Raw genomic sequence first — 24,998 nt, 5'->3', positions numbered from 1 at the left:
ATACGAGACGGAAAAGGAAATTAATTCAATATTTTTTTGACTTTTGTGTCTCAAAAACGCCTTAAAAACAAAAAAAATCATTGTGAAACTTAACCTGCAGATTATTTTAAAAACATAACCGTTTTCTTAGCTGTCCAAAAATGTATAAAAAGAAGGAAATTATTTCAAATCTATCGAAATAAAATACCAAATTTGTTGTTATTTCATCTATTTTTTGTGAATATCTTCAAAGGGTTCACAGAATACACCTACGTACCAAGTTTCGACAGTATGGTTCTTGTAGATTCGGATAAAAGATGACATATGAACTGACAGACAGACCGACGGACACGATGAATCTATAAGGGTTCCTTTTTTTTCATTTGGGTACAGAACCCTAAAAAGCGGTTATTTTGAAATCACTCTATGATGTTACTACAATTTTACTATATGTGACTTAAGTGATCCGATATTAGGTTTGAAAGGTTTTTTTTACGACCGCATTATTACAAAATCGGTTATCGATACAGGTTGGGGTAGTTTCTTAATTCTTGAAGGTTAACAAACAAAAGAAAGCGTTATCCATGGGCAGGCCTTAGGCTTTTGTTTATTGCTACATTTGCGCCGACGAAGCTGTCGTTGCAAGTGTTGTTATAATTACTTCAATCTCTATCAATATTTATAATTATTAGACGTGCTTATGAAATTTTCAGGTCCTATATCTCGAAATTGAGTTGGTTTTAGTTATTTTAATCTGGATGATAAAAATAATTTGGCTTTAAAAGGATACATTTTCCAAGTCATTCCTGTTTATACAATTAATTCCAATATATAAATAATTTACGTAAAAATAGATTGTTGTATTAAAAATATAATCATTTTCAATAAATGGCAAATATTCATAACGACATAAACAATGTATGTATTATGCACGTGTTTGTTAATTAATCATTATAAATAAATATTAAGTAGATTGATTAATGAAACAATTACAAAGCATTCAACAATTAGCAGTTCGACCATTTAGTACTTATTTTAAACATAAATAATAATTTCACACGTGTAAAAATTTTAAAATAAATCTATATAAAAATGGATGAAAATTTAACACTAGACAATGTTACCATGGAAAATATGTGGAAGTACAACGGTGAACGTAAGTTATATCAATTTTTCGATGGAATGGAAATTTTATAACTACCTTTCATACTTCTAAACGATATCCTATTAGTGTACATTAACATCATGTTCTACCCGTATTATCAATGTATCCAACATGCTCGACAAGATAGGTCTAATATGATCATCATTCATTTCACATCATCACGTAATCAACCCGTTTTTGTCTACTGCTGGACATAGGCCTCTCCAAGAGCACGCCACTGTGGTCTTCCTCCTGCTAATCGTATTCAGCTCCTGCTTGCCGCCTAGCATATATCGTAACTCCACCGTTCCTGAGGACGTCTTACACTACGTTTGCCGAGACGCGGTCTCCACTCTAGAACACGTTTTCGCCAACGGTTGTCAGTTCTACGACAAATATGAGCAGCCCACTGTCACTTCAGCTTACTAATCCGGTGGGCTTTGTCGATGACTTTGATTCTTTGACGGATTACCTAATTTCTGATGCGATCCCTCAGAGAAACCCCGATCATAGCCCTTTCTATAGCACGCTGAGCGACTTGAAGCTGGTGGACCAGCCTTGTCCAGTGTCCACGTTTCGGCTTCATGACGGGTTATCATTCATTTCCCTTCTACAAATATAGCCATATACATGAGATTCCAATACTACTTTCGCTCACGATATTTATCAAATTTGACCTTTAATGATGATAGTCGGTCTTGGAAATGGTTTATCGAATGGCGAGTCATCACACTTGGCCAAATATATATCGACGACCTCCGTGGTCGAGTGGTGTGTACACCGGTTTTCATGGGTACGCCACTCCGAGGTCCTGGGTTCGATTCCCGGCTGAGTCGATGTAGATTATTATTAGTTTTCTATGTTGTCTTGGGTCTAAGTGTTTGTGGTGTCGTCGTTACTTCTGATGTTCCATAACACAAGTGCTTTAGCTACTTACATTGGGGTCAGAGTAATGTATGTGATGTTGTCTCATATTTATATTTATATATCTGCACTATGAAATATTAATTATGTCTCACCTAACCTAACCTTGGCAACGAAGATGTTAGGTTCCTAGTGCCTATAGTTACACGTGCTCACTAACCCTTGAAATCGAAATACAAGAATATTAAGTATTGATATTTTGAGGTAGAACATATGATGAGTATATTGTCTAAAGCTTGCATATGAAAAACTTATTTATATATTTAATTTTGAAATTCTAGTCTCAGAAATGATAAAATTTTTTTTTTTTACATCATCGGTCAATATGAAGACATTGTTAAGAATTGAAGCAAAGTTACAAAATATTGGTTGTGTTTTGACTTTGTTTCAGAAAGGCGGAACAATCTTTAATATATATATCCTCCTGCCCTTATTTTATTTGGGGTCAGCACAGCATGTATACTTATCTGTCAGACGTCATCTCACAAGTAACATTATTTCTAACCATATCGTCTTTTACGCAATCCATCCATCGTTTCCTAGGTCATCCTCTACCTCTATATCCATCCACATCCATGCTCGTGAAACAATCTTTAATTTGCCCTTATATTTGTGATCCTTTCGAGTAACCACCAATGAGGTAGCTGATCCATCGAACGCACTCGCTGCACTTTTCAATGTTATTCATAATATATACAATTTTTACATTATACTTTATTGTTTTCAGTAAATTACGTCAGTCAATGGATGTTGATGAATACGCCGATACCTTTAATTATCATAACTATTACGTATCTATTATTCGTAATAAAAATTGGTCCAAAGTTCATGAAAAACCGGCCCCCGTTCGGTTTAAGTAATGTTCTTCTTATTTACAATGCCGTACAAGTTGCGTATGCTTTATACTTATGCTATCAAGTAAGTACAATTTGTTTTATTACTTAATCATTTTTTAAATTAAAATACATATTTGTATATTCTGTTAATTCATTCTGACTTACAAAATTGTAAGTTCTTTATCTTCCTAATTAAATTGTTGTATATGTCTACAGAACTCACGATTGTGTGATTATATAATTTTAACTGATGACTTATTTAAAATAAATTTATTAAGTAATTTATAGAATATTAATAACATTTTCAGGGATCAAGACTAATATGGCAAAATGGTTTAATAGGAAAATCATGTTTAATGGAAACTCAAGAAAGTCGTTATATAGTAAGTAATGGTACCCTTATAAACCAATTAGAAATGAACGTTGAAAGAATTATTGTTAATTTGAATTATATAATGAATACCGATTAAAATTAAAATCTATCTATCTATTACAAAATATCTTAATAAATCTGATAGAACTATAACGAAATGCCTACAAACATAAATTCACAGAATTACAAAACGAAAAACATACGGTATTATATTGACAATATTTAGGAAAGAAATCACTCAAATATAATAGCATTATAAAATTACATTAAAACTATCCATAAAATGTTGATGACTTCTATCTATCTTATCAAGGCCTAATAATAATAATTTTGAGTGATTAATGATTATGTAACATATTACATTATTTTAACTGATCTGTTATTTATTTATTTTTTCCAGATCACTTCAAATACATACAGTTATTTCTTTGCAAAAGTCACTGAACTCCTCGATACAGTATTCTTCGTTCTACGCAAGAAAGATAACCAAGTTACCTTTCTCCATGTCTACCATCATCTCACTATAATGTGGTGCACTTGGTTTAATCTCAAATACGAGCCATCGTATAGCACTATATTCCTGGGCACTCTGAATTCATACGTCCATGTCATCATGTACACATACTACGGCTTGTCCACTTTTCCTGAATTGGCGAAGAAGTTGTGGTGGAAGAAATATATAACCTCTTTGCAATTAGTAAGTGATAAATATTGATTTATTATTCAATTTTTTTTTTACCAAGGCGGATGGGCTAAGAACCACCTTAGGGTAAGAGGTTACCACTCTGGTCTGTATCTATGATATTATGGCCATTTATATCTTTTGTTATTTCTCTTGTTGGCGAAAGCATTGAAAGTATAACATAAGACCAATATCTATAAACAAAGGTGAACGCTTAACTTCAACTTGCCTATTTGCTTGTCTGTCAGTTATCCTTGAATATCTTAATCACCGTTTTTGATGGTAGCGCTCTGTGCCCAAGGTAGGTACCATCCACTCATCGAATATTCTACCGCCAAGCAGCAATAATTGGTACTGTTTTATTTTGGTTTGAAAAGCACTAAGCCAGTATAACTACCGGCTCAAGAGACGTAATATCTTCGTTCCTAAAGTTACTAAAGAAATTTATTATTAAATAGTGAACTTGCTTCAAAAAAAATGTTTATGACTTCTATTTCAAATGGAATGCTGTAATTTGCATATCAAAGCAGGCAGGGTACTAGCACGTCAATGTGATGTATAAAGACAACAGTAAACACAATTTCGGAAAAGATCCTCAAGGAAGACTTGTATTGACTGTCATTAAATCTGAGAAACACTGATCTCTATTTATATATTTTAAATGTCAGTCAAAGCCTTCAAAATGCAAAGGAAATGGGGTGCTTTCATTCAATGTATACATTTATATATATTTTTATTTATATAATTATATTTAACAATGTTTTCGAAAATAGTGTTCAACATACGAACGACTTATATGACATGAGGCGGTGGAATCGAAGCGTAGCCTTTTTAGAATACGTCATTAAATATTCCAAAATTTTTAAAACAGTATGCATTTCTGCTAAGTCCTTATATTTAAAGAAAAAAATCCTGAATTCTGATAATAGAATTAAAGCCACATGGGATGTTATTAGTAGTGTTAGTGGAAAACCCAAAAAGGAAATGATACCAATAGAATTGAACACAGGTAGTAGATACACGAGTTCTGAATTAGAGGTTGCTAATTTATTTGAATCATTTTTTGATAAAGTACCCCATAAAATAACATTTCATTTAAAATCATCTACATCAAATGCAGCTAGGTTATTAAATAATAGTGTTTCTAAATGCGTTATTGATTTTTCATTTGAAACGATTTCTACAATAGATGTCATAAAAGTATTTAAAACTATAAATATTAAAAAAACTAACGACATATGGGGCATTTCGGTAAAATTTTTTAATAACATCATATACGATATTGCTCCGTATATAGCAGCAATTTTTAACAAGAGTTTGGACACGGGTTCATTTCCTAACTTGTTAAAATGTAGTAAAGTTTTACCACTTTTTAAAACTGGAAACAGAAGCGATCCCGGTAATTACAGGCCTATTTCAATACTCCCATCCTTAAGTAAAATTTTCGAAAAAATTATTTTAAATCAACTTCTCGTCCATTTCGGTACAAATGCTATTTTTCATGGTGAGCAATTCGGTTTTAGAAGAGGTCGCTCGACAACTGATGCGGGAATTGCGCTTCTCAAACATATTTACGATGCTTGGGAGAAATCACAGAACGCTATTGGAGTATTCTGTGATTTATCTAAAGCATTCGATTGTGTAGAACACGAAACGCTTCTTTATAAGCTCAAATATTACGGTGTTAAAGGTAAAGCTCTTGATCTCATCGCTTCATATTTAAGTCAAAGAATCCAGCAAGTTTTCATTAATGGAATAAAGTCTTCTGGATCTACGTTAAAAATGGGAGTTCCGCAAGGTTCAATTTTGGGTCCCTTTCTATTCCTAGTATATATAAATGATCTTCCTTTCTATGTTAAGGGTATTTGTGATATAGTGTTGTTTGCTGACGATACTTCGCTGATTTTTAAGGTTGACAGGAAAAAAAATGACTATGACGATGTGAACGGTGCATTATCACAGATACACAATTGGTTTACAGTAAATAATTTAGTTTTGAATGCTCAAAAAACAAAATGTGTAGTTTTTACCCTACCTAATGTTAGCAAGCAAAATTATAATATATCTTTAAATGGTGACCGTCTTGAAGTAGCTGATACTACTGTGTTTTTAGGAATAGAATTGGATTCCAGACTTCAGTGGACTTCTCATTTATCATCCCTAACAGGAAGACTCAGCTCCGCAACATACGCGGTTAGAAAAGTTAGACAACTAACTGATATTGATACCGCTCGTTTAGTTTATTTTGGTTATTTTCACAGTATTATGTCATATGGCATATTACTTTGGGGTAACGCTGCAGATATTGAATCTGTCTTTATTTTACAAAAGAGAGCAATTCGGTTTATTTATAATCTTGGAGCTAGAGACTCTCTTCGGGATGTTTTTAACAGAGTAGGAATACTTACTGTTGCGTCGCAATATATTTACAACAATATCATGTATATTCACAGTAACATTGATCACTTTGATAAAATCAGTGATAATCATTGTATATGCACTAGAAGTAAGGATAAACTTATAACGCCAAGTTTCCGACTCCGCAAAGTCAATAGATCCTTCTTGGGGCAAGGTATCCGTTTCTATAATAAAATTCCGCAGAAATTTTTAACTTTGCCGTTTAGTAAATTCAAATCGTTTGTTAAAAATACATTGGTAGAAAAAGCATACTATTCGATACAAGATTTTGTAGATGACAAAAAAGCGTGGAGTTAATACCTGTTGACTTCCAAGCAGGATACATTAATTGAAATAATTGTATTTAATTAACATGACGTTGTATTTTTTAAATGTTAAAAAAGAGTAACTACTGAGTTTCTTGCCGGTTCTTCTCGGTAGAATCTACTTTCCGAACCGGTGGTAGCTTCACTTAATTGTAAAATGACGATTCAAAAGTGCTTATAAAAGCCTACTTGAATAAAGTTTATTTTGATTTTGATTTTGATTTTGATTAATAGTTAAAGTTTTTAGTTTTAAATTATTAAACGTTTTTATTTATATAAAACGTCCACTGAGTTTCTTTTACCGGTTTCTTTTCAAGTCAGGTAATTTGCTTTTCCGAACTCGTGGTAGTGTTTCATTTGAAAATCAGCTAGAGTGTAACGTTTCTGAAATTAATATTTTTATTTGATTTGTTTTACCATTTGGATTTCTTAATGTTTTTATTTTATTGTTTAAATCACTAAATAATAGCTTAATTTTAATTTATTCTTTTTTTCCAGATTCAGTTCGTGCTGATGTTATTACAGTCAGCAGCTAGCGCCATCTTTCCCGGATGTCCGCCATCTTACACATTAATGATAATGATATACATAAACGCTTCGTTATTTATTTATTTATTCGGTAAATTTTACATTAAATCATATTTAAATTCGAAGGACGCGAAGTGTAATATCAAGACAGACGTAAATCGCTGCTACATTGACAAGATTAAATAAAATTATTATTAAAGCTATTGTTTGTTATATGGACACATTCTTACGTAGTTCGTTTTAGTTTTTAAATATGATCTTTTATTATGGTATAGGTTGGCGGACGATCATATGGGCCACCTGATGGTAAGTGGTCACCATTACCCATAGACAATGACGCTGTAAGAAATATTAACTATTCTTTAAATCGTCAAAGCGCCACTTAGGAACTAAGATATTATGTCCCTTGTGCCTGTAGTTACACTGGCTCACTCACCCTTCAAACCGGAACTTAACAATACTGAGTTCTGTTGTTTTGCGGTAGAATAACTGATGAGTGGGTGGTACCTACCCAGACGGGCTTGCACAAAACCCTACCACCAAGTAAATCCTTGAAAGTTATTACTGGTTAGCCTGAATTTTATTTATTTGGCGGATCCATGAGTAATTATGAAAAGTATGATACAGTAATTATTGTATAATAAGGAGAACCCGACTGCTCGTTTGACCTGAACACTTCGTATGCCATTTGAAAAAAGAAGTTACAAATGAGTTTTCTGACGTGTAGGTTGTCTTATCAGAAGAGCTAGCGATGTAATATATATATAATAGAAGAAGTGGAAAAGAGACCAGCTGCCTATGATAAAAAATTGAAAGAGTATTCAGATGTTCACGTAAAAATTAAAATGAAGGGAAGGGCGTGGGAAGAAATTAGTACCCAGTATTCTCTTAGCTTTCTTTTTCTCCCGAGTCTCACGAGTTCACAGAGAACCACCGTCTCTAAATCCATAGTGGCAAATGACATTTCGATTTCGAAAATGTTTTGTCACTGTCTCTATTAATGAGCGCACTCCACTTTGGAAACGTGACGTGACAATGACAAACACTTCAAAGTCACCGTCACAAAAATCACCAGTGCGCGCTAGCTCTAATAGTAGAATTCATATGACAAATGACAAGTGCCTGATATAGTCGTGTACTAGAATGAAGAATATTTTAATATTAATCACTGAAAACATGTGCATGTAAATCATTCGATCAATATTTATGAAGTAACGGATCAAGTTACATGTTATTATGTTACTTAAGTGTTATCAAAGAAAAAATTATAAGTTCCTCTAACTTTCATAATATTATATTCAGACTTATTATTGTTACATGAGAATTAAACCAAATTCCGTTTGAAAAAAAATGAGTAACTACTGAATTTCTGGCCGATTCTTCTTGGTAGAATCTACTTTCCGAACCGGTGATAGCTTCACTTAATTGTAAAATGACGATTCAAAAGTGCTTGTATAAGCCTTCCTAAATAACGTTTATTTTGATTTGATTTGTTAGACGATGCTTCGCTTTAATATCTTTTGATTTTTATTCGTAAACGCTAAACATACCTATTACAAATGTTGAAAAAAAAAAGCTTAACATCGACATATTTTTTTCCATAATAACTTTTTTTTATTTGTAAAAAAGCCTAAGTTCTATATTTCTAACAATCAAAAGTGAAAACTCCATTTATCGTATAAAATGTCATCCTACGTTAAAAACCCGTCAATGAAACTTAGTTACTTATGATTTTCCAAAACATCCGTAATTTATTTACATGTGGGTAGTATTCGATTATCGATTACCAAATTTAAAAATTCTGAAAAGACAAAATTCTGTCTAAACTTTCATACCCCTATTTTCATCACCGTACATTAGGATATTAATCGTAGGCGTTCTTAGTACATGTCAAGTATTGTCAGAGTAATTAATTGCTTAAATCACATCGCGCGTAATATTCCAAGGCTATGTTTTGGCATTGTTTTATTACGCCCCTGTTCCGTTATTCTATAAATACCCATGTAATGAAAGTAGTACTTACTGACGGAAATTATTTTATAAATATTATACATTTTTTTTTTACATTAGAGCTAAGATGGACCAGTGGTTAACACATGCATGTTAACCGATGTTTGCGAGCCCAAACCCAGGCAAGCACCACTGAATATTCATGTGCCTAATTATAACAACTCATCACATCATCAATTCATCTCGAGGTCGGCTTTAAAGGAAAACATGGTGAGGAAACCTGCATGTGTCTAATTTCAAAGAAATTGATTTTTTCCACCAAACCGCATTTGAACAGCGTTTTGGACTATGTTTTAAACTTTCTCCTCAAAGGAAGAGGAGGCCTTAGCTCAGCAGAGGGAAATTTATAGGCTGTTGTGACATTTTTGTGACATACAAATAATATCAAAAAAATTTAACGACAGAGTACAAATACGTCTTTGTGTAAATATGACATGTATCTATAAATTATATATTATTATAGATTTATATATCATGTTTTGCACACATAGTTGTTAATATGACAACTTATGGAGTGGCCGTAATAATTTCGATACATACTTGAAAAGTGAGTTTCGAGTTCGAGTTTCGAGTTAAGGCCTATCGGAGTCCGAAGTAACAGCCTTTTGTCTCTTCTCTTTATGGAGAAGTTTGGGAACTTATTTCGTCACGCTACTTCCATGCGGGTTAGTATCACATATGTGATATATTTCCATCTACCATGAAACATTTAAATTTTGTAATTTATATAGACGGACTCAAAAGGGCTTCTGCAGTCTAGACTAACATTTCTTATAGATAGACTCTATAAGAAATGTTAAGTATTCCTTACATCTCTCATGTTCCACTAACCTAGGGAACTGAGATATCACGAGTATTGTGTGTTATTGCTTGGCAGTAGTTCCTAACCAGGCGAAATTACACATAGCTGTACCACTGACAGACGACGTTAACTATTTACACGTAACGATAATATTAATACACGCAACCAAATACAGTGTTACCGTAAATCAAAGTTTAATAGTTCAGGACAAATATCTAATGAGTAGCCTATCTACCATGATTTTCATAAATCCCTCTAGCAAGTAAATACTTCATGATATCTTCAACGAAGAGTTCGATTCAATTGAGTATTACAATATTCAAATGTTGCTGACACAACCTAGGTAGGTACCATGTACAGAATTGAATGTATCGAACAGTATGGTGGAATAGGCCCCAAAACTTTTTCTCGAAAGAGTTTTTATATGTTAATTTTTTATTTTTAAACTTATTATATCATGTTATTTCATTCAAATTTAATTGCATAATTGTGTGAAGACTCCACACAATGATTTTGCAATAAAAATAAGTAAATACTTATTCGTATTTAAAGTTATTATAATATATGTAACTATACAGCAAATTAACAAGAAATTTAATTGATTTTCACAAGTCATAAAGACCTTATTTTAGTGTTAATTTTAAACGAATAAAGGTGTATCAATAAGAAAAATTAATAACGTTATATGTATAGAGCAAAAAATGAGGCCACATGCTTAAGTGAGGTTATTTTTGTATACAATAAACCATAATAACTGTAATTATTACGTAAAATAAGTAAAGCGACTGCTTGAATTATTTCAATTAACATCAAATAAATGATAGCATATAATTTTTTTCGTCATCATGTCAAAAAAATGAAATTGAAATAGCTATTCCATGTGGCCAAAGAGCTAACATAATTTTTGATAACTACAAAACAATTGTGAACTAGTGATCCTATCAATAATTTTTTTCCAATCTGTTAAAGTGACATTTCAATAGAGTGTGTATCTTAACACAGGGCTCATGTATATCTCACATGCATTTGACTACTCTCGTCCATCAATTGTTTTTTGATTTACGAATTGTTTATAATACATGATATGATTGACCATCTTATTTATATTACATACAATTAACTAAGTAACATACGCGACTGAAATTATAACATTACAGCGACATCTAGTGGAAATTTTCCTCATTAAAACGGTCGTATTCATTGCAGGAAAAACACAATTACCAAGTTGAAATGTAGTTCACAATATGAAATTTAGATAGAGCCTGAAATGATTATAAAAGTTAACTTTGATCATTTAGAATAGAGGATGAAATTTAATTAATTAAATAAACTTAAACATAAATGCCATTTAATAACAATTGTATAAAATTTATATTTACATCAAAATGTTTCGGTATGAGTTAAATGTATTCTTAAAGTAGTCATCTGATTAGTATTACTTTATACAGTGTTAAGGATTCCGACATTATGAAAATAATTTGTTCAGGATTTTTATAATATAGTTAAAAGTAACTTCAAATAATGTTAGGCACTTGTAAGTAAATAATAAAAGTATAAAGATATTTATAGACATACATTTTGATACTGATTAAAATAATTTGTAATTAGAGAAATCCAATAAAAATATGGAAAAACTGAGATTGTGGGTTAATAAAACAAAAGAGTGTAGAAGTCACGTCGTACCCTCAAGGCACGCCACAATAATACAGGATTCTTCAAACATACGAATATTAGAGCAAACTTACGAATTAACTAGTAGTTCTTTATCGCCTGCTTGTTTCAGCAGACGACTAATTTATCCAACTATCTCATTGTCTTTGACCAGCTTATTAGGTCCCAAATGTTAAACGTTAAGGTTTTAGGTTCTGAATTGTCAAATCCAGGATTAGAGAGTCGAGCTTATAAGATGTAATTTAACTATTCTTTGAAAACAAATTCAGTTGGTTTATTTCCCATAATTGCGATTAGTATTGCGTAATATTGTTTTTCTTTCTGTTACAATATTTAAATGGGACTTTAATGTTTAGTTTTGATTTTAAGTGCTTTCACCTTCTTTGAATTTTTTTAATAACTAGTACATATTTACGTGTTTTAAACTAACGTTTTTTTATTTTACTGCTCACTATATAATAATAATGAACGTCAATTTCTTCGATCATTTTTTCAAAATAATCTGGGAACACCGTGTTCTGAGCCCACATGCGCGTGTGAAAAGGAGGTGGACTCTTTCGGTTTACATGGTCTCTCTTGCCCAAGGAGTTCAGGTAGGCTTTTCCGCCACGGTTCTCTTAATGACATAATAAAAAGGGCTCTTGCCACCATCGAAGTTCCTGCTCTTACTGAGCCTCGTGGAATTAGTCGCGATGATGGTAAGAGATCTGATGGATTAACATTGGTTCCCTGGGAACGAGTTCGGGCCCTTGTGTGGGACGCTACATGTGTTGACACGTTGGCCCCATCTCATATCCGAGAAACAATGTTAAGAGCCGGTGCCGCTGCAGAAAAAGCTGAAGCCAAAAAAAGAACTAAATATTCGTGTATTATATCTAATTACTTTTTTGTTCCATTTGCTGTCGAAATGCTTGGCCCTTGGAGTAGTGGTGCAAAAAGCTTCATCAAAAGTATAACACGCGAGGTGTTATTCATGTCTCTCATCTCATATCTCATTCCCTCCACCGGTGACAGGAGGGCTGGTTCGTTTTTTGCCCAGAGGATCGGAATTGCGATTCAACGGGGAAATGCTGCTAGCATTCTTGCCATCATTCCACGCGGTCAAGATTTATACAGTAACTAGTTTTAGTTCATATTTGTATATATATATATATATATGTATGTATATATAATAAACAAATGAATAATAGTAATCTCTTATTGATTTGTTTATTAGATTAGAATCTCGTACAGATTAATATTATTGTATTTATATAAAATGAATGTGTCCACTTAACCTTTAAGTACCGACGTGCGGTCTCACAGGCCCCGACAGGTATACGAATTGCTAGTTTACCCCTTTCCCTGCACAATATCGAATCCAGCTTTTCAGTAGCTGCATGGTTAGCGCCTTCATTGATATTGGAACAGGGAATATTGTTGTAGAGGGCATATTTGGTGAGTAATCACCTTTTGAAATTCCGACGCGGCCTCACAGGCCTCACGTCGGTACTAACGTAAGTTTTTCTATTAAATTATATTCTAAATAATATGTTATTTTTAAAGATATTATGAACTATAGATACGCCAGGGACTTCTGCCTATTAATGAAATAATTAAAAAAAAATAATTAATTAAAAAAAATACCCCCCAGGGTTTTTCCCTACTAACATTAGGTATATATAACTTTATTTGGTTTTTACAAAGGATTTAACGATCTGGTCTCATCTTCTGAAGAAGGGAAAAGCAGTCAATTTAACTTAATTAATGCTTCATAACGACGAAACAAACAGTAAAGACAGAAATTATATTTTTTTTATAATTCTATGAAAGGCGGTGTAGATAAATAATTTGATACACATGCAGTCGCCGAGCAAGACGGTGGCCTATGTCAATTTTCACAGAATTTTAGATATTTGTTGCGTCAATTCTTATCTTTTAAATAATATTAATACGGGAAAACATTGTGATAGAGATATATTTGTAAAAAAAGTCAACAGTTAGTATTAGAAATTATAAAGCAAAGATTTTGTAGCCTAAGGTTGCAAGTGTACGTAGAATGAGTTTGGCAAGACTACTTGAAGCTTTGGAAGTCAAGAATTGTGTCTCCTCAGCTTCATATTTTCTTTCACATCAACCTAAATTCAAAAGAAAATCGATCTATGCATACTATTCGTGTAATAAATACGTTTGTTTGTAGTGCGCTAAACAAGTGTGACCTGGCAGGGCTTAAAATTTGAGGAGAAGTTGGACTGTGGATGTTTTTTTATTCAGAAGGTTTATGACAATATATTATTTTTTATCTAAGAGGTATATTAGTCATAAGTTAGAAATGCTATTTTTTGCTATTCTGAAAGGAGTATTTTTTGTGTTTTGATTTTTTATATCGAATGGTCTAAAATTTTCCCGAAATTGAAGGCAAATAATATTATTGTGTTAAAATTACATGTTTCATAAAGTAGAATTTATTTCTATGTTTATTTTTGCGTAAAACCCTTTAGTTTTCAACATAATCTAAGGAAAAATATTCAACTCATACTTTTGATATAAAAAACTGATATTATATACGCGGCCTCTCAGGCCTCACGTCGGTACTAACGTTACAAAAAATGCACGTCGGTACTTAAAGGTTAATAACTCACATGCTCGTTCACTTAATCTGTAGGTAATTATAAATTATTAAATGACTATTAAGACTGATTTTCTAGATATTCCAATATTTTTTCTTAAAAATATTTTTACACGCTAAAGAAAAGCAGGGCTTCCTAATAAGAGTTGTTAAGTTTATGATCACTAGAAGTACCCAATCTTCTAACCTTAACAATTGTACATTTATCCAAAAACTATTTTCTCTTGGTGGTATCACCCACTCAACAGTTATTCTACTGCCAAATAATAGTACTCAGTATTGTTGTGTTCCGGTTTGTAGGGTGAGTGAGCCAGTGTAACTACAGGCACAAGGGACATAACATCTTAGTTCCCAAGGTTGGTGGCACATTGACTTACATCGTCAATAGAATATAATAATATATAATATAGAATGGAATAGTTAATATTTCTTACAGCTTCATTGTCTATTTGCTCGTCCGCCAACGACCATGTACCATAAAATAAAATAAAATGCAAATGCATTTTTTATAATCTTATATCATATTTTTAAAAAACGAAGATCATTTATAACTCCCAAAAAAAGAAAAGGACCATTAGTTATTTCTTGTTGCACCCCATATAGCACAAATTCAGAAGATTTGTTTCCGTTAATTTTAGTCGTTCGCAGTCGGAACCTAATTATTTAATATTTAGTCATGATAATAAAATTAAATTTTGGCCTATTGAGGCAATAAAACATTTGCTCTTTCGTATCATAATTACAGGCTGATGAAAGCACATACGAATTTGAGTATGTACGCTACGCTATAAATGTTACTTTACGTTAGTAAAATTATTTTAACATTTATTTAATTTATCGCCATTTGTTTTATGCTTCAAATTGCTTCCATATTTAAATGTATATGTATAATTTACTTTATAAACAGAAATCTATAGTAACAAGGTCGTTTATTGTATCGACAATTTTGTTTCGATTTCTCTTCCTCGATCCACCTCGATCCAGCATTCCGCTATTCGTATTACTCGAATTCCTGTCAAACTACAAAACCACTACGCCATTCCTACCTAAAGGTCAAAATGGTATCTTGATCCCGCTCGAGGCCTAACCCTTACACTGATTGATTGTATTAGAATTGATGAATATGAACAATAAACTCAATAACATCACTGCTTCTGATGAGCCTTTAAAAGATAAAGAAAAGATTAAATATTGCACTTTTTATTACATTTAGTTTGATTGAATTTATTCGGATTAAATAATATATATGTACAGGTGTTTTTGAAACGTTGATAACATTTCTCCTAAGCCCTATATTTTCGGTACACGTGTAGCAATTTGGTAGCCCGGCATAGGATCCTCTAGGGAAATCACTAATAAACGTTGCTACACTATGTGTTTCACACTCGTATAAAATGCGAATGTTGCATGTACCTGAACGATGATCTATACCAAAGGTTTATAAATTACTTGCTCTTAAAATATATGTAATAATTGTAACATAGGCATACACAAATATATGTTTTAATAAACTGGTCTACTATTCTATAAACACTTCTTATTTAATTCGTGGAACATTTGAAAAACATTTTGATGTGTATTTAATATATTTTATCATTACGAGTCAATTGTCAATATATTATGTTATTTGATGGTAGAAATTTCCGCAACACGACTGGTTAGTTACGATCTTCTCATATATTACACTACCAAGCAGCAATTGTAAGGATTGTATTCCAATTTGAAAACTGAGTGAGCCAGTGTAACTGTAGATAAAGGGTAACTAACATCTTGCTTACTAAAGAGACTCTTTATGCAATGTAAGGAATGATTAAAATTTAATACGGCACCAATTTCAATAGGCATTGGTAACTTTTTGTCATCAGGTGTCCCTACACTTTTGCTTAAGTATACTAAATAAAAAAAACTACTTTCTAACAAAATAGGTCCATACATATGAAATTTGCATTTTGTCGTACTGACCACATTGATCTGAAATATCTCCTCTTTGGTGTTCCAAATTTAAATTTATATTTTAATAAAGGGATCAATGAACTACCTATGCATGCAAAAGTATATACAACAACGGTGCATACTTTGATTAATCATATACATTATACAAAAACAAACTTTTTATTGTTCTCTTAAAGGGCCTATTATATTACCACAAGTTTACCGATATAAAGACAATGTAGTCTCTATAAACTCAAGTCACGATTTTAACTATTTTATTTAAATTACAAAATTTCAAGTCCTCATGAATTTTACGTTATTGCATACCTCTAAAACAATTTCATTTATCGTAAAATTGTACATTTTATTGTAAGCCGTAGAGTACGCCCTTTGAAACTAAATTTAAGCTCTGTACAAGTCAGAGAATTTAAATGGCAGAATTCATTTAAATTTCATCTTATATAATAATCTTTTAAGTACATAATCTAATTTTCGATTATATTAACCAGGTCGTAAGGCTATGTACTAGATCCTTTGTGCAGGTACCCCGCAATTACTAGTTTAATTACAGGCACATCTATGATCGTATGGTTGATAGGACATTCAGGATATATTATGGAATAGCTTATAATTGTAATGGAAATGATTACGAGTGCTTTGAGTTTCTTTCCAAAAGGCAGAATGCCTCACTTTTTTTGAATTTCGAATCGATTATATCAATTACAAAAAGTCATAAAAACCAATAAATACATTTATTTTTAAAGCTTTTCAACTTAGAGAAGACCAGTCCCAATCAAATAAATACATCCTTTGTTATCCTTTGTACTAATTTAAATGTATCCTCAGCTTAACTTAAATGTCTTTTAACTGAAGCAGTGTTATCTCCTATGAATTCAGTGCGCGTTGCGAATTAATTAGGTAGACGAAATTACGTAAATTATCACTCCGGTACGTTGCAGGGTGAATTGTTATTTAAGATAACACAGGGTGACTTATTGCGATTAAGGTAAACGGTTGAATCGTGAAATTGAATGGGATGAATGTGGTTTATTTCGAGCAATACAAATAAAATGGTTGAATGGATAAAATCTTGACTAGTATAATACATTATAATGATAACCTTCGAAAATCGAATAGAAAATCATGAATAATCGTGATCATGATTTTTATCCTTATATTTGTATGTTGAATTAAATGTTTTGATTTAGAGACGGATATATATAGTGCGATATTTAAATATATTTTAATTGATACTAATAATGTTAATGTTAGTAATGGTGACTAGCCTAGAAATCTGACCTAAGAAGATGAACTTGAGATATCATTATACTGCGAAAAGTCATGTATATAAAAATAATAAACCAATTTTAGTATTTGATGGCTTACCATCAAAGATTGCTAAAAGCCTTAGGCTTTGGGCAATCTCGCCTAGGTAGGGCTACCCATTCCATTCAACAATACTTGTACAGCCTTGTTGTATTACGGTCTGAAGGGAACTTTAACTACAGGCACTAAAGACATCAAATGTTACTTTTCAAGATTCGAGGCGCATTAGCGATGTAAGGAAAGTTTAATGTTTAAATTTCCATTGGCGATGGTAACCACTTACCTCAAGGTTGATTTAGCAGTCTGCCGACGTAAAAAAGTAAAACTATAAAAATTAGTTATTTTTATGCGACATTATTATATAATACTTATTACGAGTTCAAATTACCCATTTTTAAGAACATTGACTTTACCTAAAATGATTCCATATATTATTATGGAATCGACGGGACTCTTCATAATAGGCTATTTGACTGGTTTTTAAAATCCATTTTATATTATTTAGTAGTGGTTAAGGAACCCAGTAAAAGTAATTTTTTTTATTTCTAGTACATATTTACCGAAAAATATCATATTAAAAATTCCATATTTAAATAACACGCGAAAACGCTACTTGGACAATATGGCGCTGCAATGGGGTCGGTGACGTCACTTTGCTGTATTTTAATCTGTGGTACATATAGTAGAAAAGCAAGGTTTTCAAGAAAGTAACTTAATCATAAGCCAATCAGGAGCGTTTTGTGACACGTGACAAACCTTTGAAAAAATGCATTTTATTTATTGATTTTTGAATAAATTAAGTATTATTTTCAAGTTTCGTTAGTAAATAACCATTTTTAAACTCATAATATACACTGATTACAATAATTCACTATTTATTTTTCGCATTGTCAAATAGCCTATTTCAATTAAAATGGTATCCCTAACGTTCATACGAATTTTCATTCACTTCTTCATAATTTGTGCAGAATCGTTTATCCGATATGCATTACACACTTATTGATTGTAAAAATTAAAAGTATATCGAGTTCTGAAAAGAAAACCCAAGGAGAACCATTGAAAGAAAATTTGCTTTTGTTTTTATGTTTTTTAATTTGTTTTTGCTTACAAAATATGTTCTATATAACAATGGCATGTTATCAATCCTGCACTCACTAATTGTGCAAAAATATTTCACCCATAAGCGTTTCTTTAGAAGCTAAAGAAGTTTGAATGCTTTCATCGACATGATCAAAGGATCATGTCGTAAAATAGTATTCATTGTTCCACAAAGTCAGTCTTATGTAGTCGAATATCATTAATAGTTTGGGAAGCATTGTTTTGAAATCACTTGGGCAGACCGTTTATCGTTACTTACGTTGATATGCTGAACTATAATCCAATGCTTTAACATATATAACCTGTGTCCATTCCTAAGTTATGAACTAAAATAAAACATAACAACAATACCAACCTGTAAATTGGACGAGAAGGTTTGGAACATATTACACCACGCTGTACCAATGCGGGTAAAACACGCGGTAAACACACAATCTTTCTGTAGTTGTCAATCAATTTTAGAATTCTGGAAGTCACAAAAACAAAAATTTTAGATATAAAAAGCAGAGATATGTAGAGGTGTAAAATGTTACCATAACCAATTAATTTTTAACATTATATTAAATAATGATATTTAACATAACAAAATAATAACTATAGTAGGAAAGATATTATAAATAAAATTTTAACAAAAAGAAAAACCGACTTCAAACAAAACACTATTTTAAAACAAATGAATATGCACGAAAAAGTAATAAAAATAATTGCGTATTCAACATATTTTTTAGAGTCTTCCTAAGTTAAATGAAATGAAAAATATTAGACTACTTAAAAGTCGATTAACGATTATATCATGCAGTTATAGTTATTGGTATATTTGGAGCCGGTGTCAGCCACGGTGCCCTTGCCCCAACAATCAAAAGAAAGAAGCGATACGAGCCCCTTGATTGATCCAGTATATTATTGTGTAAAATGGTAATTTGTAAAAAACATATTTGTTAAAGTATTCTCGTATTGTTTTTTGATAGATATACTGTAGGGTTTTATTGGCTGACACCGACTCCAAATATAACAATAATTATAACTACATGATATAATCGTTAATCGACTTTTAAGTAGTCTAATATTTTTCATTTCATTTAACTTAGGAAGACTCTAAAAAATATGTTGAATACGCAATTATTTTTATTACTTTTTCGTGCATATTCATTTGTTTTAAAATAGTGTTTTGTTTGAAGTCGGTTTTTCTTTTTGTTAAAATTTTATTTATTTTTTGATTTTAAGTGAAGCTGATGTTGACTAACTAATTATTTTTAATATGGATAGATTAAGCGTTCCGTTTATATGAGTCAGAAACTACTTCGAGGACAATTTCAAAGGAAACTTGCGAATAAAGCAAAAATAGACTTTCGAAAATGCGGATTTAATACGTCACGCGGCGTGAACTACAAGGTTCCCTCGAAAGAGCTGTAATCGAACTCAGCAAAAAAAACTTTGAAAAAGACCAACTATATTTCGTACATCATATGACATCACATCACATACACAAAATTTGATTAAAGATAGTAAGAAATTCTGCCCCATATCGCACCCTAACTGCGAGCCGTATAGGAGTTCCATCACTACATAGTATAAAACAAAGTCGCTTTCTCTGTCCCTATATCTTTAAATCTACGCAACGGATTTTGATGCGGTTTTTTTTTAAAAGATAGTGTGATTCAAGGGGAAGGTTTGTGCATATAATACATGAACAATATAGTAAAGAAACACTGATAATTTTAGAAGTTTGCGATGTGATGTCGTATATAAACAAATTCTGTAGTATATTTAGTATCAGTATTGCACCCGTGCGAAGCCGGGGTGGGTAGTAAGTTGATTATAATATTCGACTATGATAATTACATAAACATAACCACATTACGGAAGGTGACTCAAATATCCAAATAACCTATAAATAAAAGATTCGACCGAGTATCACTTGGTGGTAGGGCTTTGTGCGAGCCCGTCTGGGTAGGTACCACCCACTCATCAGTTATTCTACCGCCAAATAACAGTAGTCAGTATTGTTGTGCTCCGGTTTGAAGGGTGAGTGAGCCAGTGTAACTACAGGCACAAGGGACATAACATCTTAGTTCCCAAGGTTAGTGGCGCAGTGACGATGTAAGGAATAGTTAATATTTCTCACAGCGTCATTGTCTATGGGTGATGGTGACCACTTACCATCAGGTGGCCCATATGCTCGTCCGCCAACCTATACCATAAAAAGAAAAAAAAAAAAAAAAATGAAAAAGTATCGCTAACTTGCTCCTCAGAATTGTTCCGTTCCCTTCCGTTCCGTCACTTTCGTCATGGATCCTGTGCTCAGAACCTTACCAAACTTTCACCAAATTACCCTTGAAGTATATATTTTATAATAAAAAATTATCAAAATTGGTTAACGTGATTTTCAGTTATTCACCTATTTGTCGCGCATATACATAACGCAAATTTAAGACTTATGTCGTTTTCACATGGATACCATCATCGGAAAAAAAAATAAAAAAAATGGGACCCCACGGGAAGCACTACCTTTCAAACAAAAAAAAAATTATCAAAATCGGTCCACCCAGTGAAAAGTTATGAGGTAACAAACATAAAAAAAAAAAAAAAAAAAAAAAAATACAGACGAATTGATAACCTCCTCCTTTTGGAAGTCGGTTGATAAAGTAGGCACTTACACTATTAAACTATTACGTTTCAAAGGAGAATAAAGAAAAAAAAATATTCTACTTTTATAAATAAGTATATAAAACTTAGCCACCAAGCTACTTCGATGTAAATTTGCGAAATATGTCCTACCTACGACGTTTTTGATGCAAATTTCTTTACTACATTTTCTTTCACTGCCAAGCACAAGGTTACGTAAATATTTATGAACTACCAAAGTTGTTTTCTCTCATTTTTCATTGCTCTGTGCTACCTTTGAGCTAGCCGTTCTCTGCGCTTGTCATATCTATGCTTTCATGAACCAGTGTTAGTAATAACTACCTTGTGTGTTTCAGACCCATGCCTATGAACCAAAGGTTAAATTCAAACAAGCCCCAGTAAGCTCCAGAATATACATTGATGGAAAACTAAAGTTGTTGAAACGTTAAAGTAACAAATGTAGATTATAAAGTGATATAAGGTAAATATTTATTTTATTATACCTTAAATAAAATTACTTGAAAATTTTCAATACATCCAACTTCCATTGAAATTAATTTGTTTAGCCTGACTAGAATAATACAAGTTAAGTGTGATTTTTATTTATAAAGAAATATATATGTCGGCGTGAAACCACGAATTTAAGAAAAACACGTGTCCAGAAATGATTATTTTAATAATTTAAAACTGTTTGATTGTTATATTAAATTTTTTTAGTTAATTTTGAAATGTTAAATTGCTCTGAAATATTTTAGTGTTTGTAAACAGCTGTGATATTGAGTGAATAAGTCTACCCACCTATTTTCAACCGACTTCCAAAAGGAGGAGGTTATCAATTCGTCTGTATTTTTTTTTATGTTTGTTACCTCATAACTTTTCACTGGGTGGACCGATTTTGATAATTTTTTTTTGTTTGAAAGGTAGTGCTTCCCGTGGGGTCCCATTTTTCCGGCGATGGTATCCATATGAAAACGACATAAGTCTTAAATTTGCATTATGTATATGCGCGACAAATAGGTGAATAACTGAAAATCACGTTAACCAATTTAAAGACACCGGCTCCAAATATACCAATAATTATAACTACATGATATAATCGTTAATCGACTTTTAAGTAGTCTAATATTTTTCATTTCATTTAACATAGGAAGACTCTAAAAAATATGTTGAATACGCAATTATTTTTATTACTTTTTCGTGCATGTTCATTTGTTTTAAAATAGTGTTTTGTTTGAAGTCGGTTTTTCTTTTTGTTAAAATTTTTATTGTTATAAAAGATCAAGCGCCCGCCGGCATCGACAGGCTTGGTCGAGCCGTCGGGGCGCTCGGACCGCCTCATATTGGAATAAATCAGAGACGAATATTCCCTGAGTTTAATTTCAAACCTCCGAGTATGGATAAAGATCGAAACCCTGACACTCGTGACGTCAACTATGCTGAAGTCGTGTTTTTTAAAAACGGACTCGTACATGCTGCTCCGTTATAATATATACAATATATAGTTAATATGTATATACAATAGTTAAAATATTTTTATAAAAAGATTGAATTATAACAAAATTTTAAAAATTGACCTTCATAACGAAAGAAATTGTTAATGTAATTGTATTTGTATTCTAATATTGCTTAAATTTACGGGCTATTTATTTTCCTTAAATTCAATTAAAACGTCTTAACAATAATATTAGTTTGTGTTTGTATTACAAATCGTAACTTTCTTGATCCTATCATCAAGATGATCCTCGCAATGGCGACTGTTTTATTCTGTCTGTAAGCGAAACTATCGTAATATTACACGTCATAGCAATATTCTCCAGATCAAATCAGAAATTTGCTGCTATAAGATAATAATTACTTCAGATGTTTACAAAAAAACGAGCAACAGATTTTTTCACACTAATATATATAGTAGAAAATAACTGTATTATTATATGTAAATAATTAATAAGAATGATTCCGCGAAGTCAAAGTCGCACTTAGTATTATATTTATTAGATAATTATTAAAAAACCTATGTTATTTAATTTACTGTTCTTCAATCATGATTCGTTTTGACGTCGTTTGAAAATTGATGTCAGTATAAGTATGTTCAAGTGACATGTTTATTTTTTTACGTTAATTGAAAAAAATTCACTCAGAACACGTCTCTCACTTTGACCCGATTTCCATCGTAATTTCCAAGTCCTTTAAACACTCATTCAAAATTCACATCAGACGATTTACCGGATTTGTCGAACCGCGAAATTTCACCTTTCGAAAGCTCTCGATTTATTATATACAGTTGATTTCAATTTTATATCAAATTAACATACACGTGAAAATATTTTATAATAAATAGGAATCTGTGGTGGGAAGTCCGAAGTTGTTTTCGATATATATATATGTACATTATAAATTATATAACAAAGAAAAAGGTTTGCAATACATTAAAACCGTTTGAAATTAATTAAATGACAAGAAATAAAACTGGTTTCAAATATCCTGTGATAAATTATAATAGTAAATAATAAGAAAAATAAATTATATTAATGTTATATTTATTAATCTTATATAATGAAACAGAAGAGAGAAAGAGAATCAAAGGGAGAAGTCACTTAGGGATAACAATTTTTGCTTGGCTTCTTTTAGTTCAATATATAGTAAGCCGCTTAAAATAACTTTTAATAATACTAAAGAATGGTTAAACAAATACTACATTAATATTCCAGTACTGCATGGCTTTTGTACTACAAAATAATATTCTGTTCCAGCAGCTTACCCTACCACCTCCGATTGGAACCTAAAAAGTTTAACTTAAAAGAAGCACATGGAGATACAACGATGATTACTTTGTTTTAGTTTGATGACCTCTGATTTTTTTATGCTATTGGTTGGCAGACGAGCATATAGGCCACCTGATGGTAAGTAGTCACCACCGTCCATACACACGCCGTAAGAAACATTAACCATTCCTTTTATCGCCAATGTGCCACCGACCTTGAGAACTAAGATGTTATGTCCCTTGTGCCTGCCACTTTACGATTTAAAATGCCGTTTTGGTTCTGTTTCAAATAAATAAATATTAAATGACATATCTATCCTGTTGACCCAGCTTCAGATAAACAGGAACATCAAATAATTAACAATATTTAATATGGTTTACAATATTTATTTTTACAGTTTTCTTTACAATCATCCATTATCTTCCGTATTTAACGGCTTAAGATTAACAATTCCCATGTCAAATTTAATAATATTTTATTTCTACTTTTATTTATAAAAATATACCAAAAAGTATTCATTACATTCATACCTATAATTCTGTGACTGAATATAGCTCAACAGCTAGAAGTTATATAACATTTAATGATTATTTATAAATATTATATTTAAAATACTTTATAGGCTTACAATCCTTAAAGAAATACGTAATTGACTAATGTATATACATATGATTAGCGTGCAAATAAAAGAACAAAAGAACATATTTCTTGCTGTAATAATTATCACAATTATAATAAAACTTTTATACATTTCTTACCCCAAGTGAATTAATCAAGAAGGGAATCCTCCACGCCGTCTTCAACTGTTATAAACATCGTTTTTATTCAAATCAGAAAACATCATAAACGACACTTTTACAAAGAAAATGAAACAAACATTAAATTTAAATTAATAAGAAAAGAAGGTTAAGATTTTAATTATAATCACAATAGCTAAATTTTAATTGTATTAAGGACATAATTATAACAACATTA

General features: G+C 31.6%; 1 protein-coding gene across 1 annotated transcript; it reads left to right on the top strand.

Annotated features, from left to right (window-relative positions):
* The first annotated feature begins 988 nt into the window (after positions 1 to 988).
* LOC124530596 (elongation of very long chain fatty acids protein 7-like) lies at positions 989 to 7,381 on the top strand. The gene is made up of 5 exons (XM_047104827.1): positions 989 to 1,135; positions 2,775 to 2,965; positions 3,192 to 3,266; positions 3,657 to 3,953; positions 7,160 to 7,381. The coding sequence occupies exons 1-5, from the start codon at positions 1,072 to 1,074 to the stop codon at positions 7,373 to 7,375; spliced, it is 843 nt and encodes a 280-aa protein (XP_046960783.1). The 5' UTR covers positions 989 to 1,071; the 3' UTR covers positions 7,376 to 7,381.
* The last annotated feature ends 17,617 nt before the right edge of the window (positions 7,382 to 24,998 follow it).

The sequence above is a fragment of the Vanessa cardui genome, chromosome 6, assembly GCF_905220365.1.
Source record: "Vanessa cardui chromosome 6, ilVanCard2.1, whole genome shotgun sequence".
NCBI lineage: Eukaryota > Metazoa > Arthropoda > Insecta > Lepidoptera > Nymphalidae > Vanessa > Vanessa cardui.
Note: the sequence above shows the minus strand (reverse complement) of the source record. Positions and strands in the feature narration are given on the sequence as shown.

Coding starts and splice junctions, on each gene's coding strand:
- LOC124530596 (XM_047104827.1), top strand. CDS start 1,072: ATGGATGAAAATTTAACACTAGACAATGTTACCATGGAAAATATGTGG. Junction 3,267..3,656: donor CTCAAGAAAGTCGTTATATA/GTAAGTAATGGT, acceptor TATTTTTTCCAG/ATCACTTCAAATACATACAG. Junction 3,954..7,159: donor ATATAACCTCTTTGCAATTA/GTAAGTGATAAA, acceptor CTTTTTTTCCAG/ATTCAGTTCGTGCTGATGTT.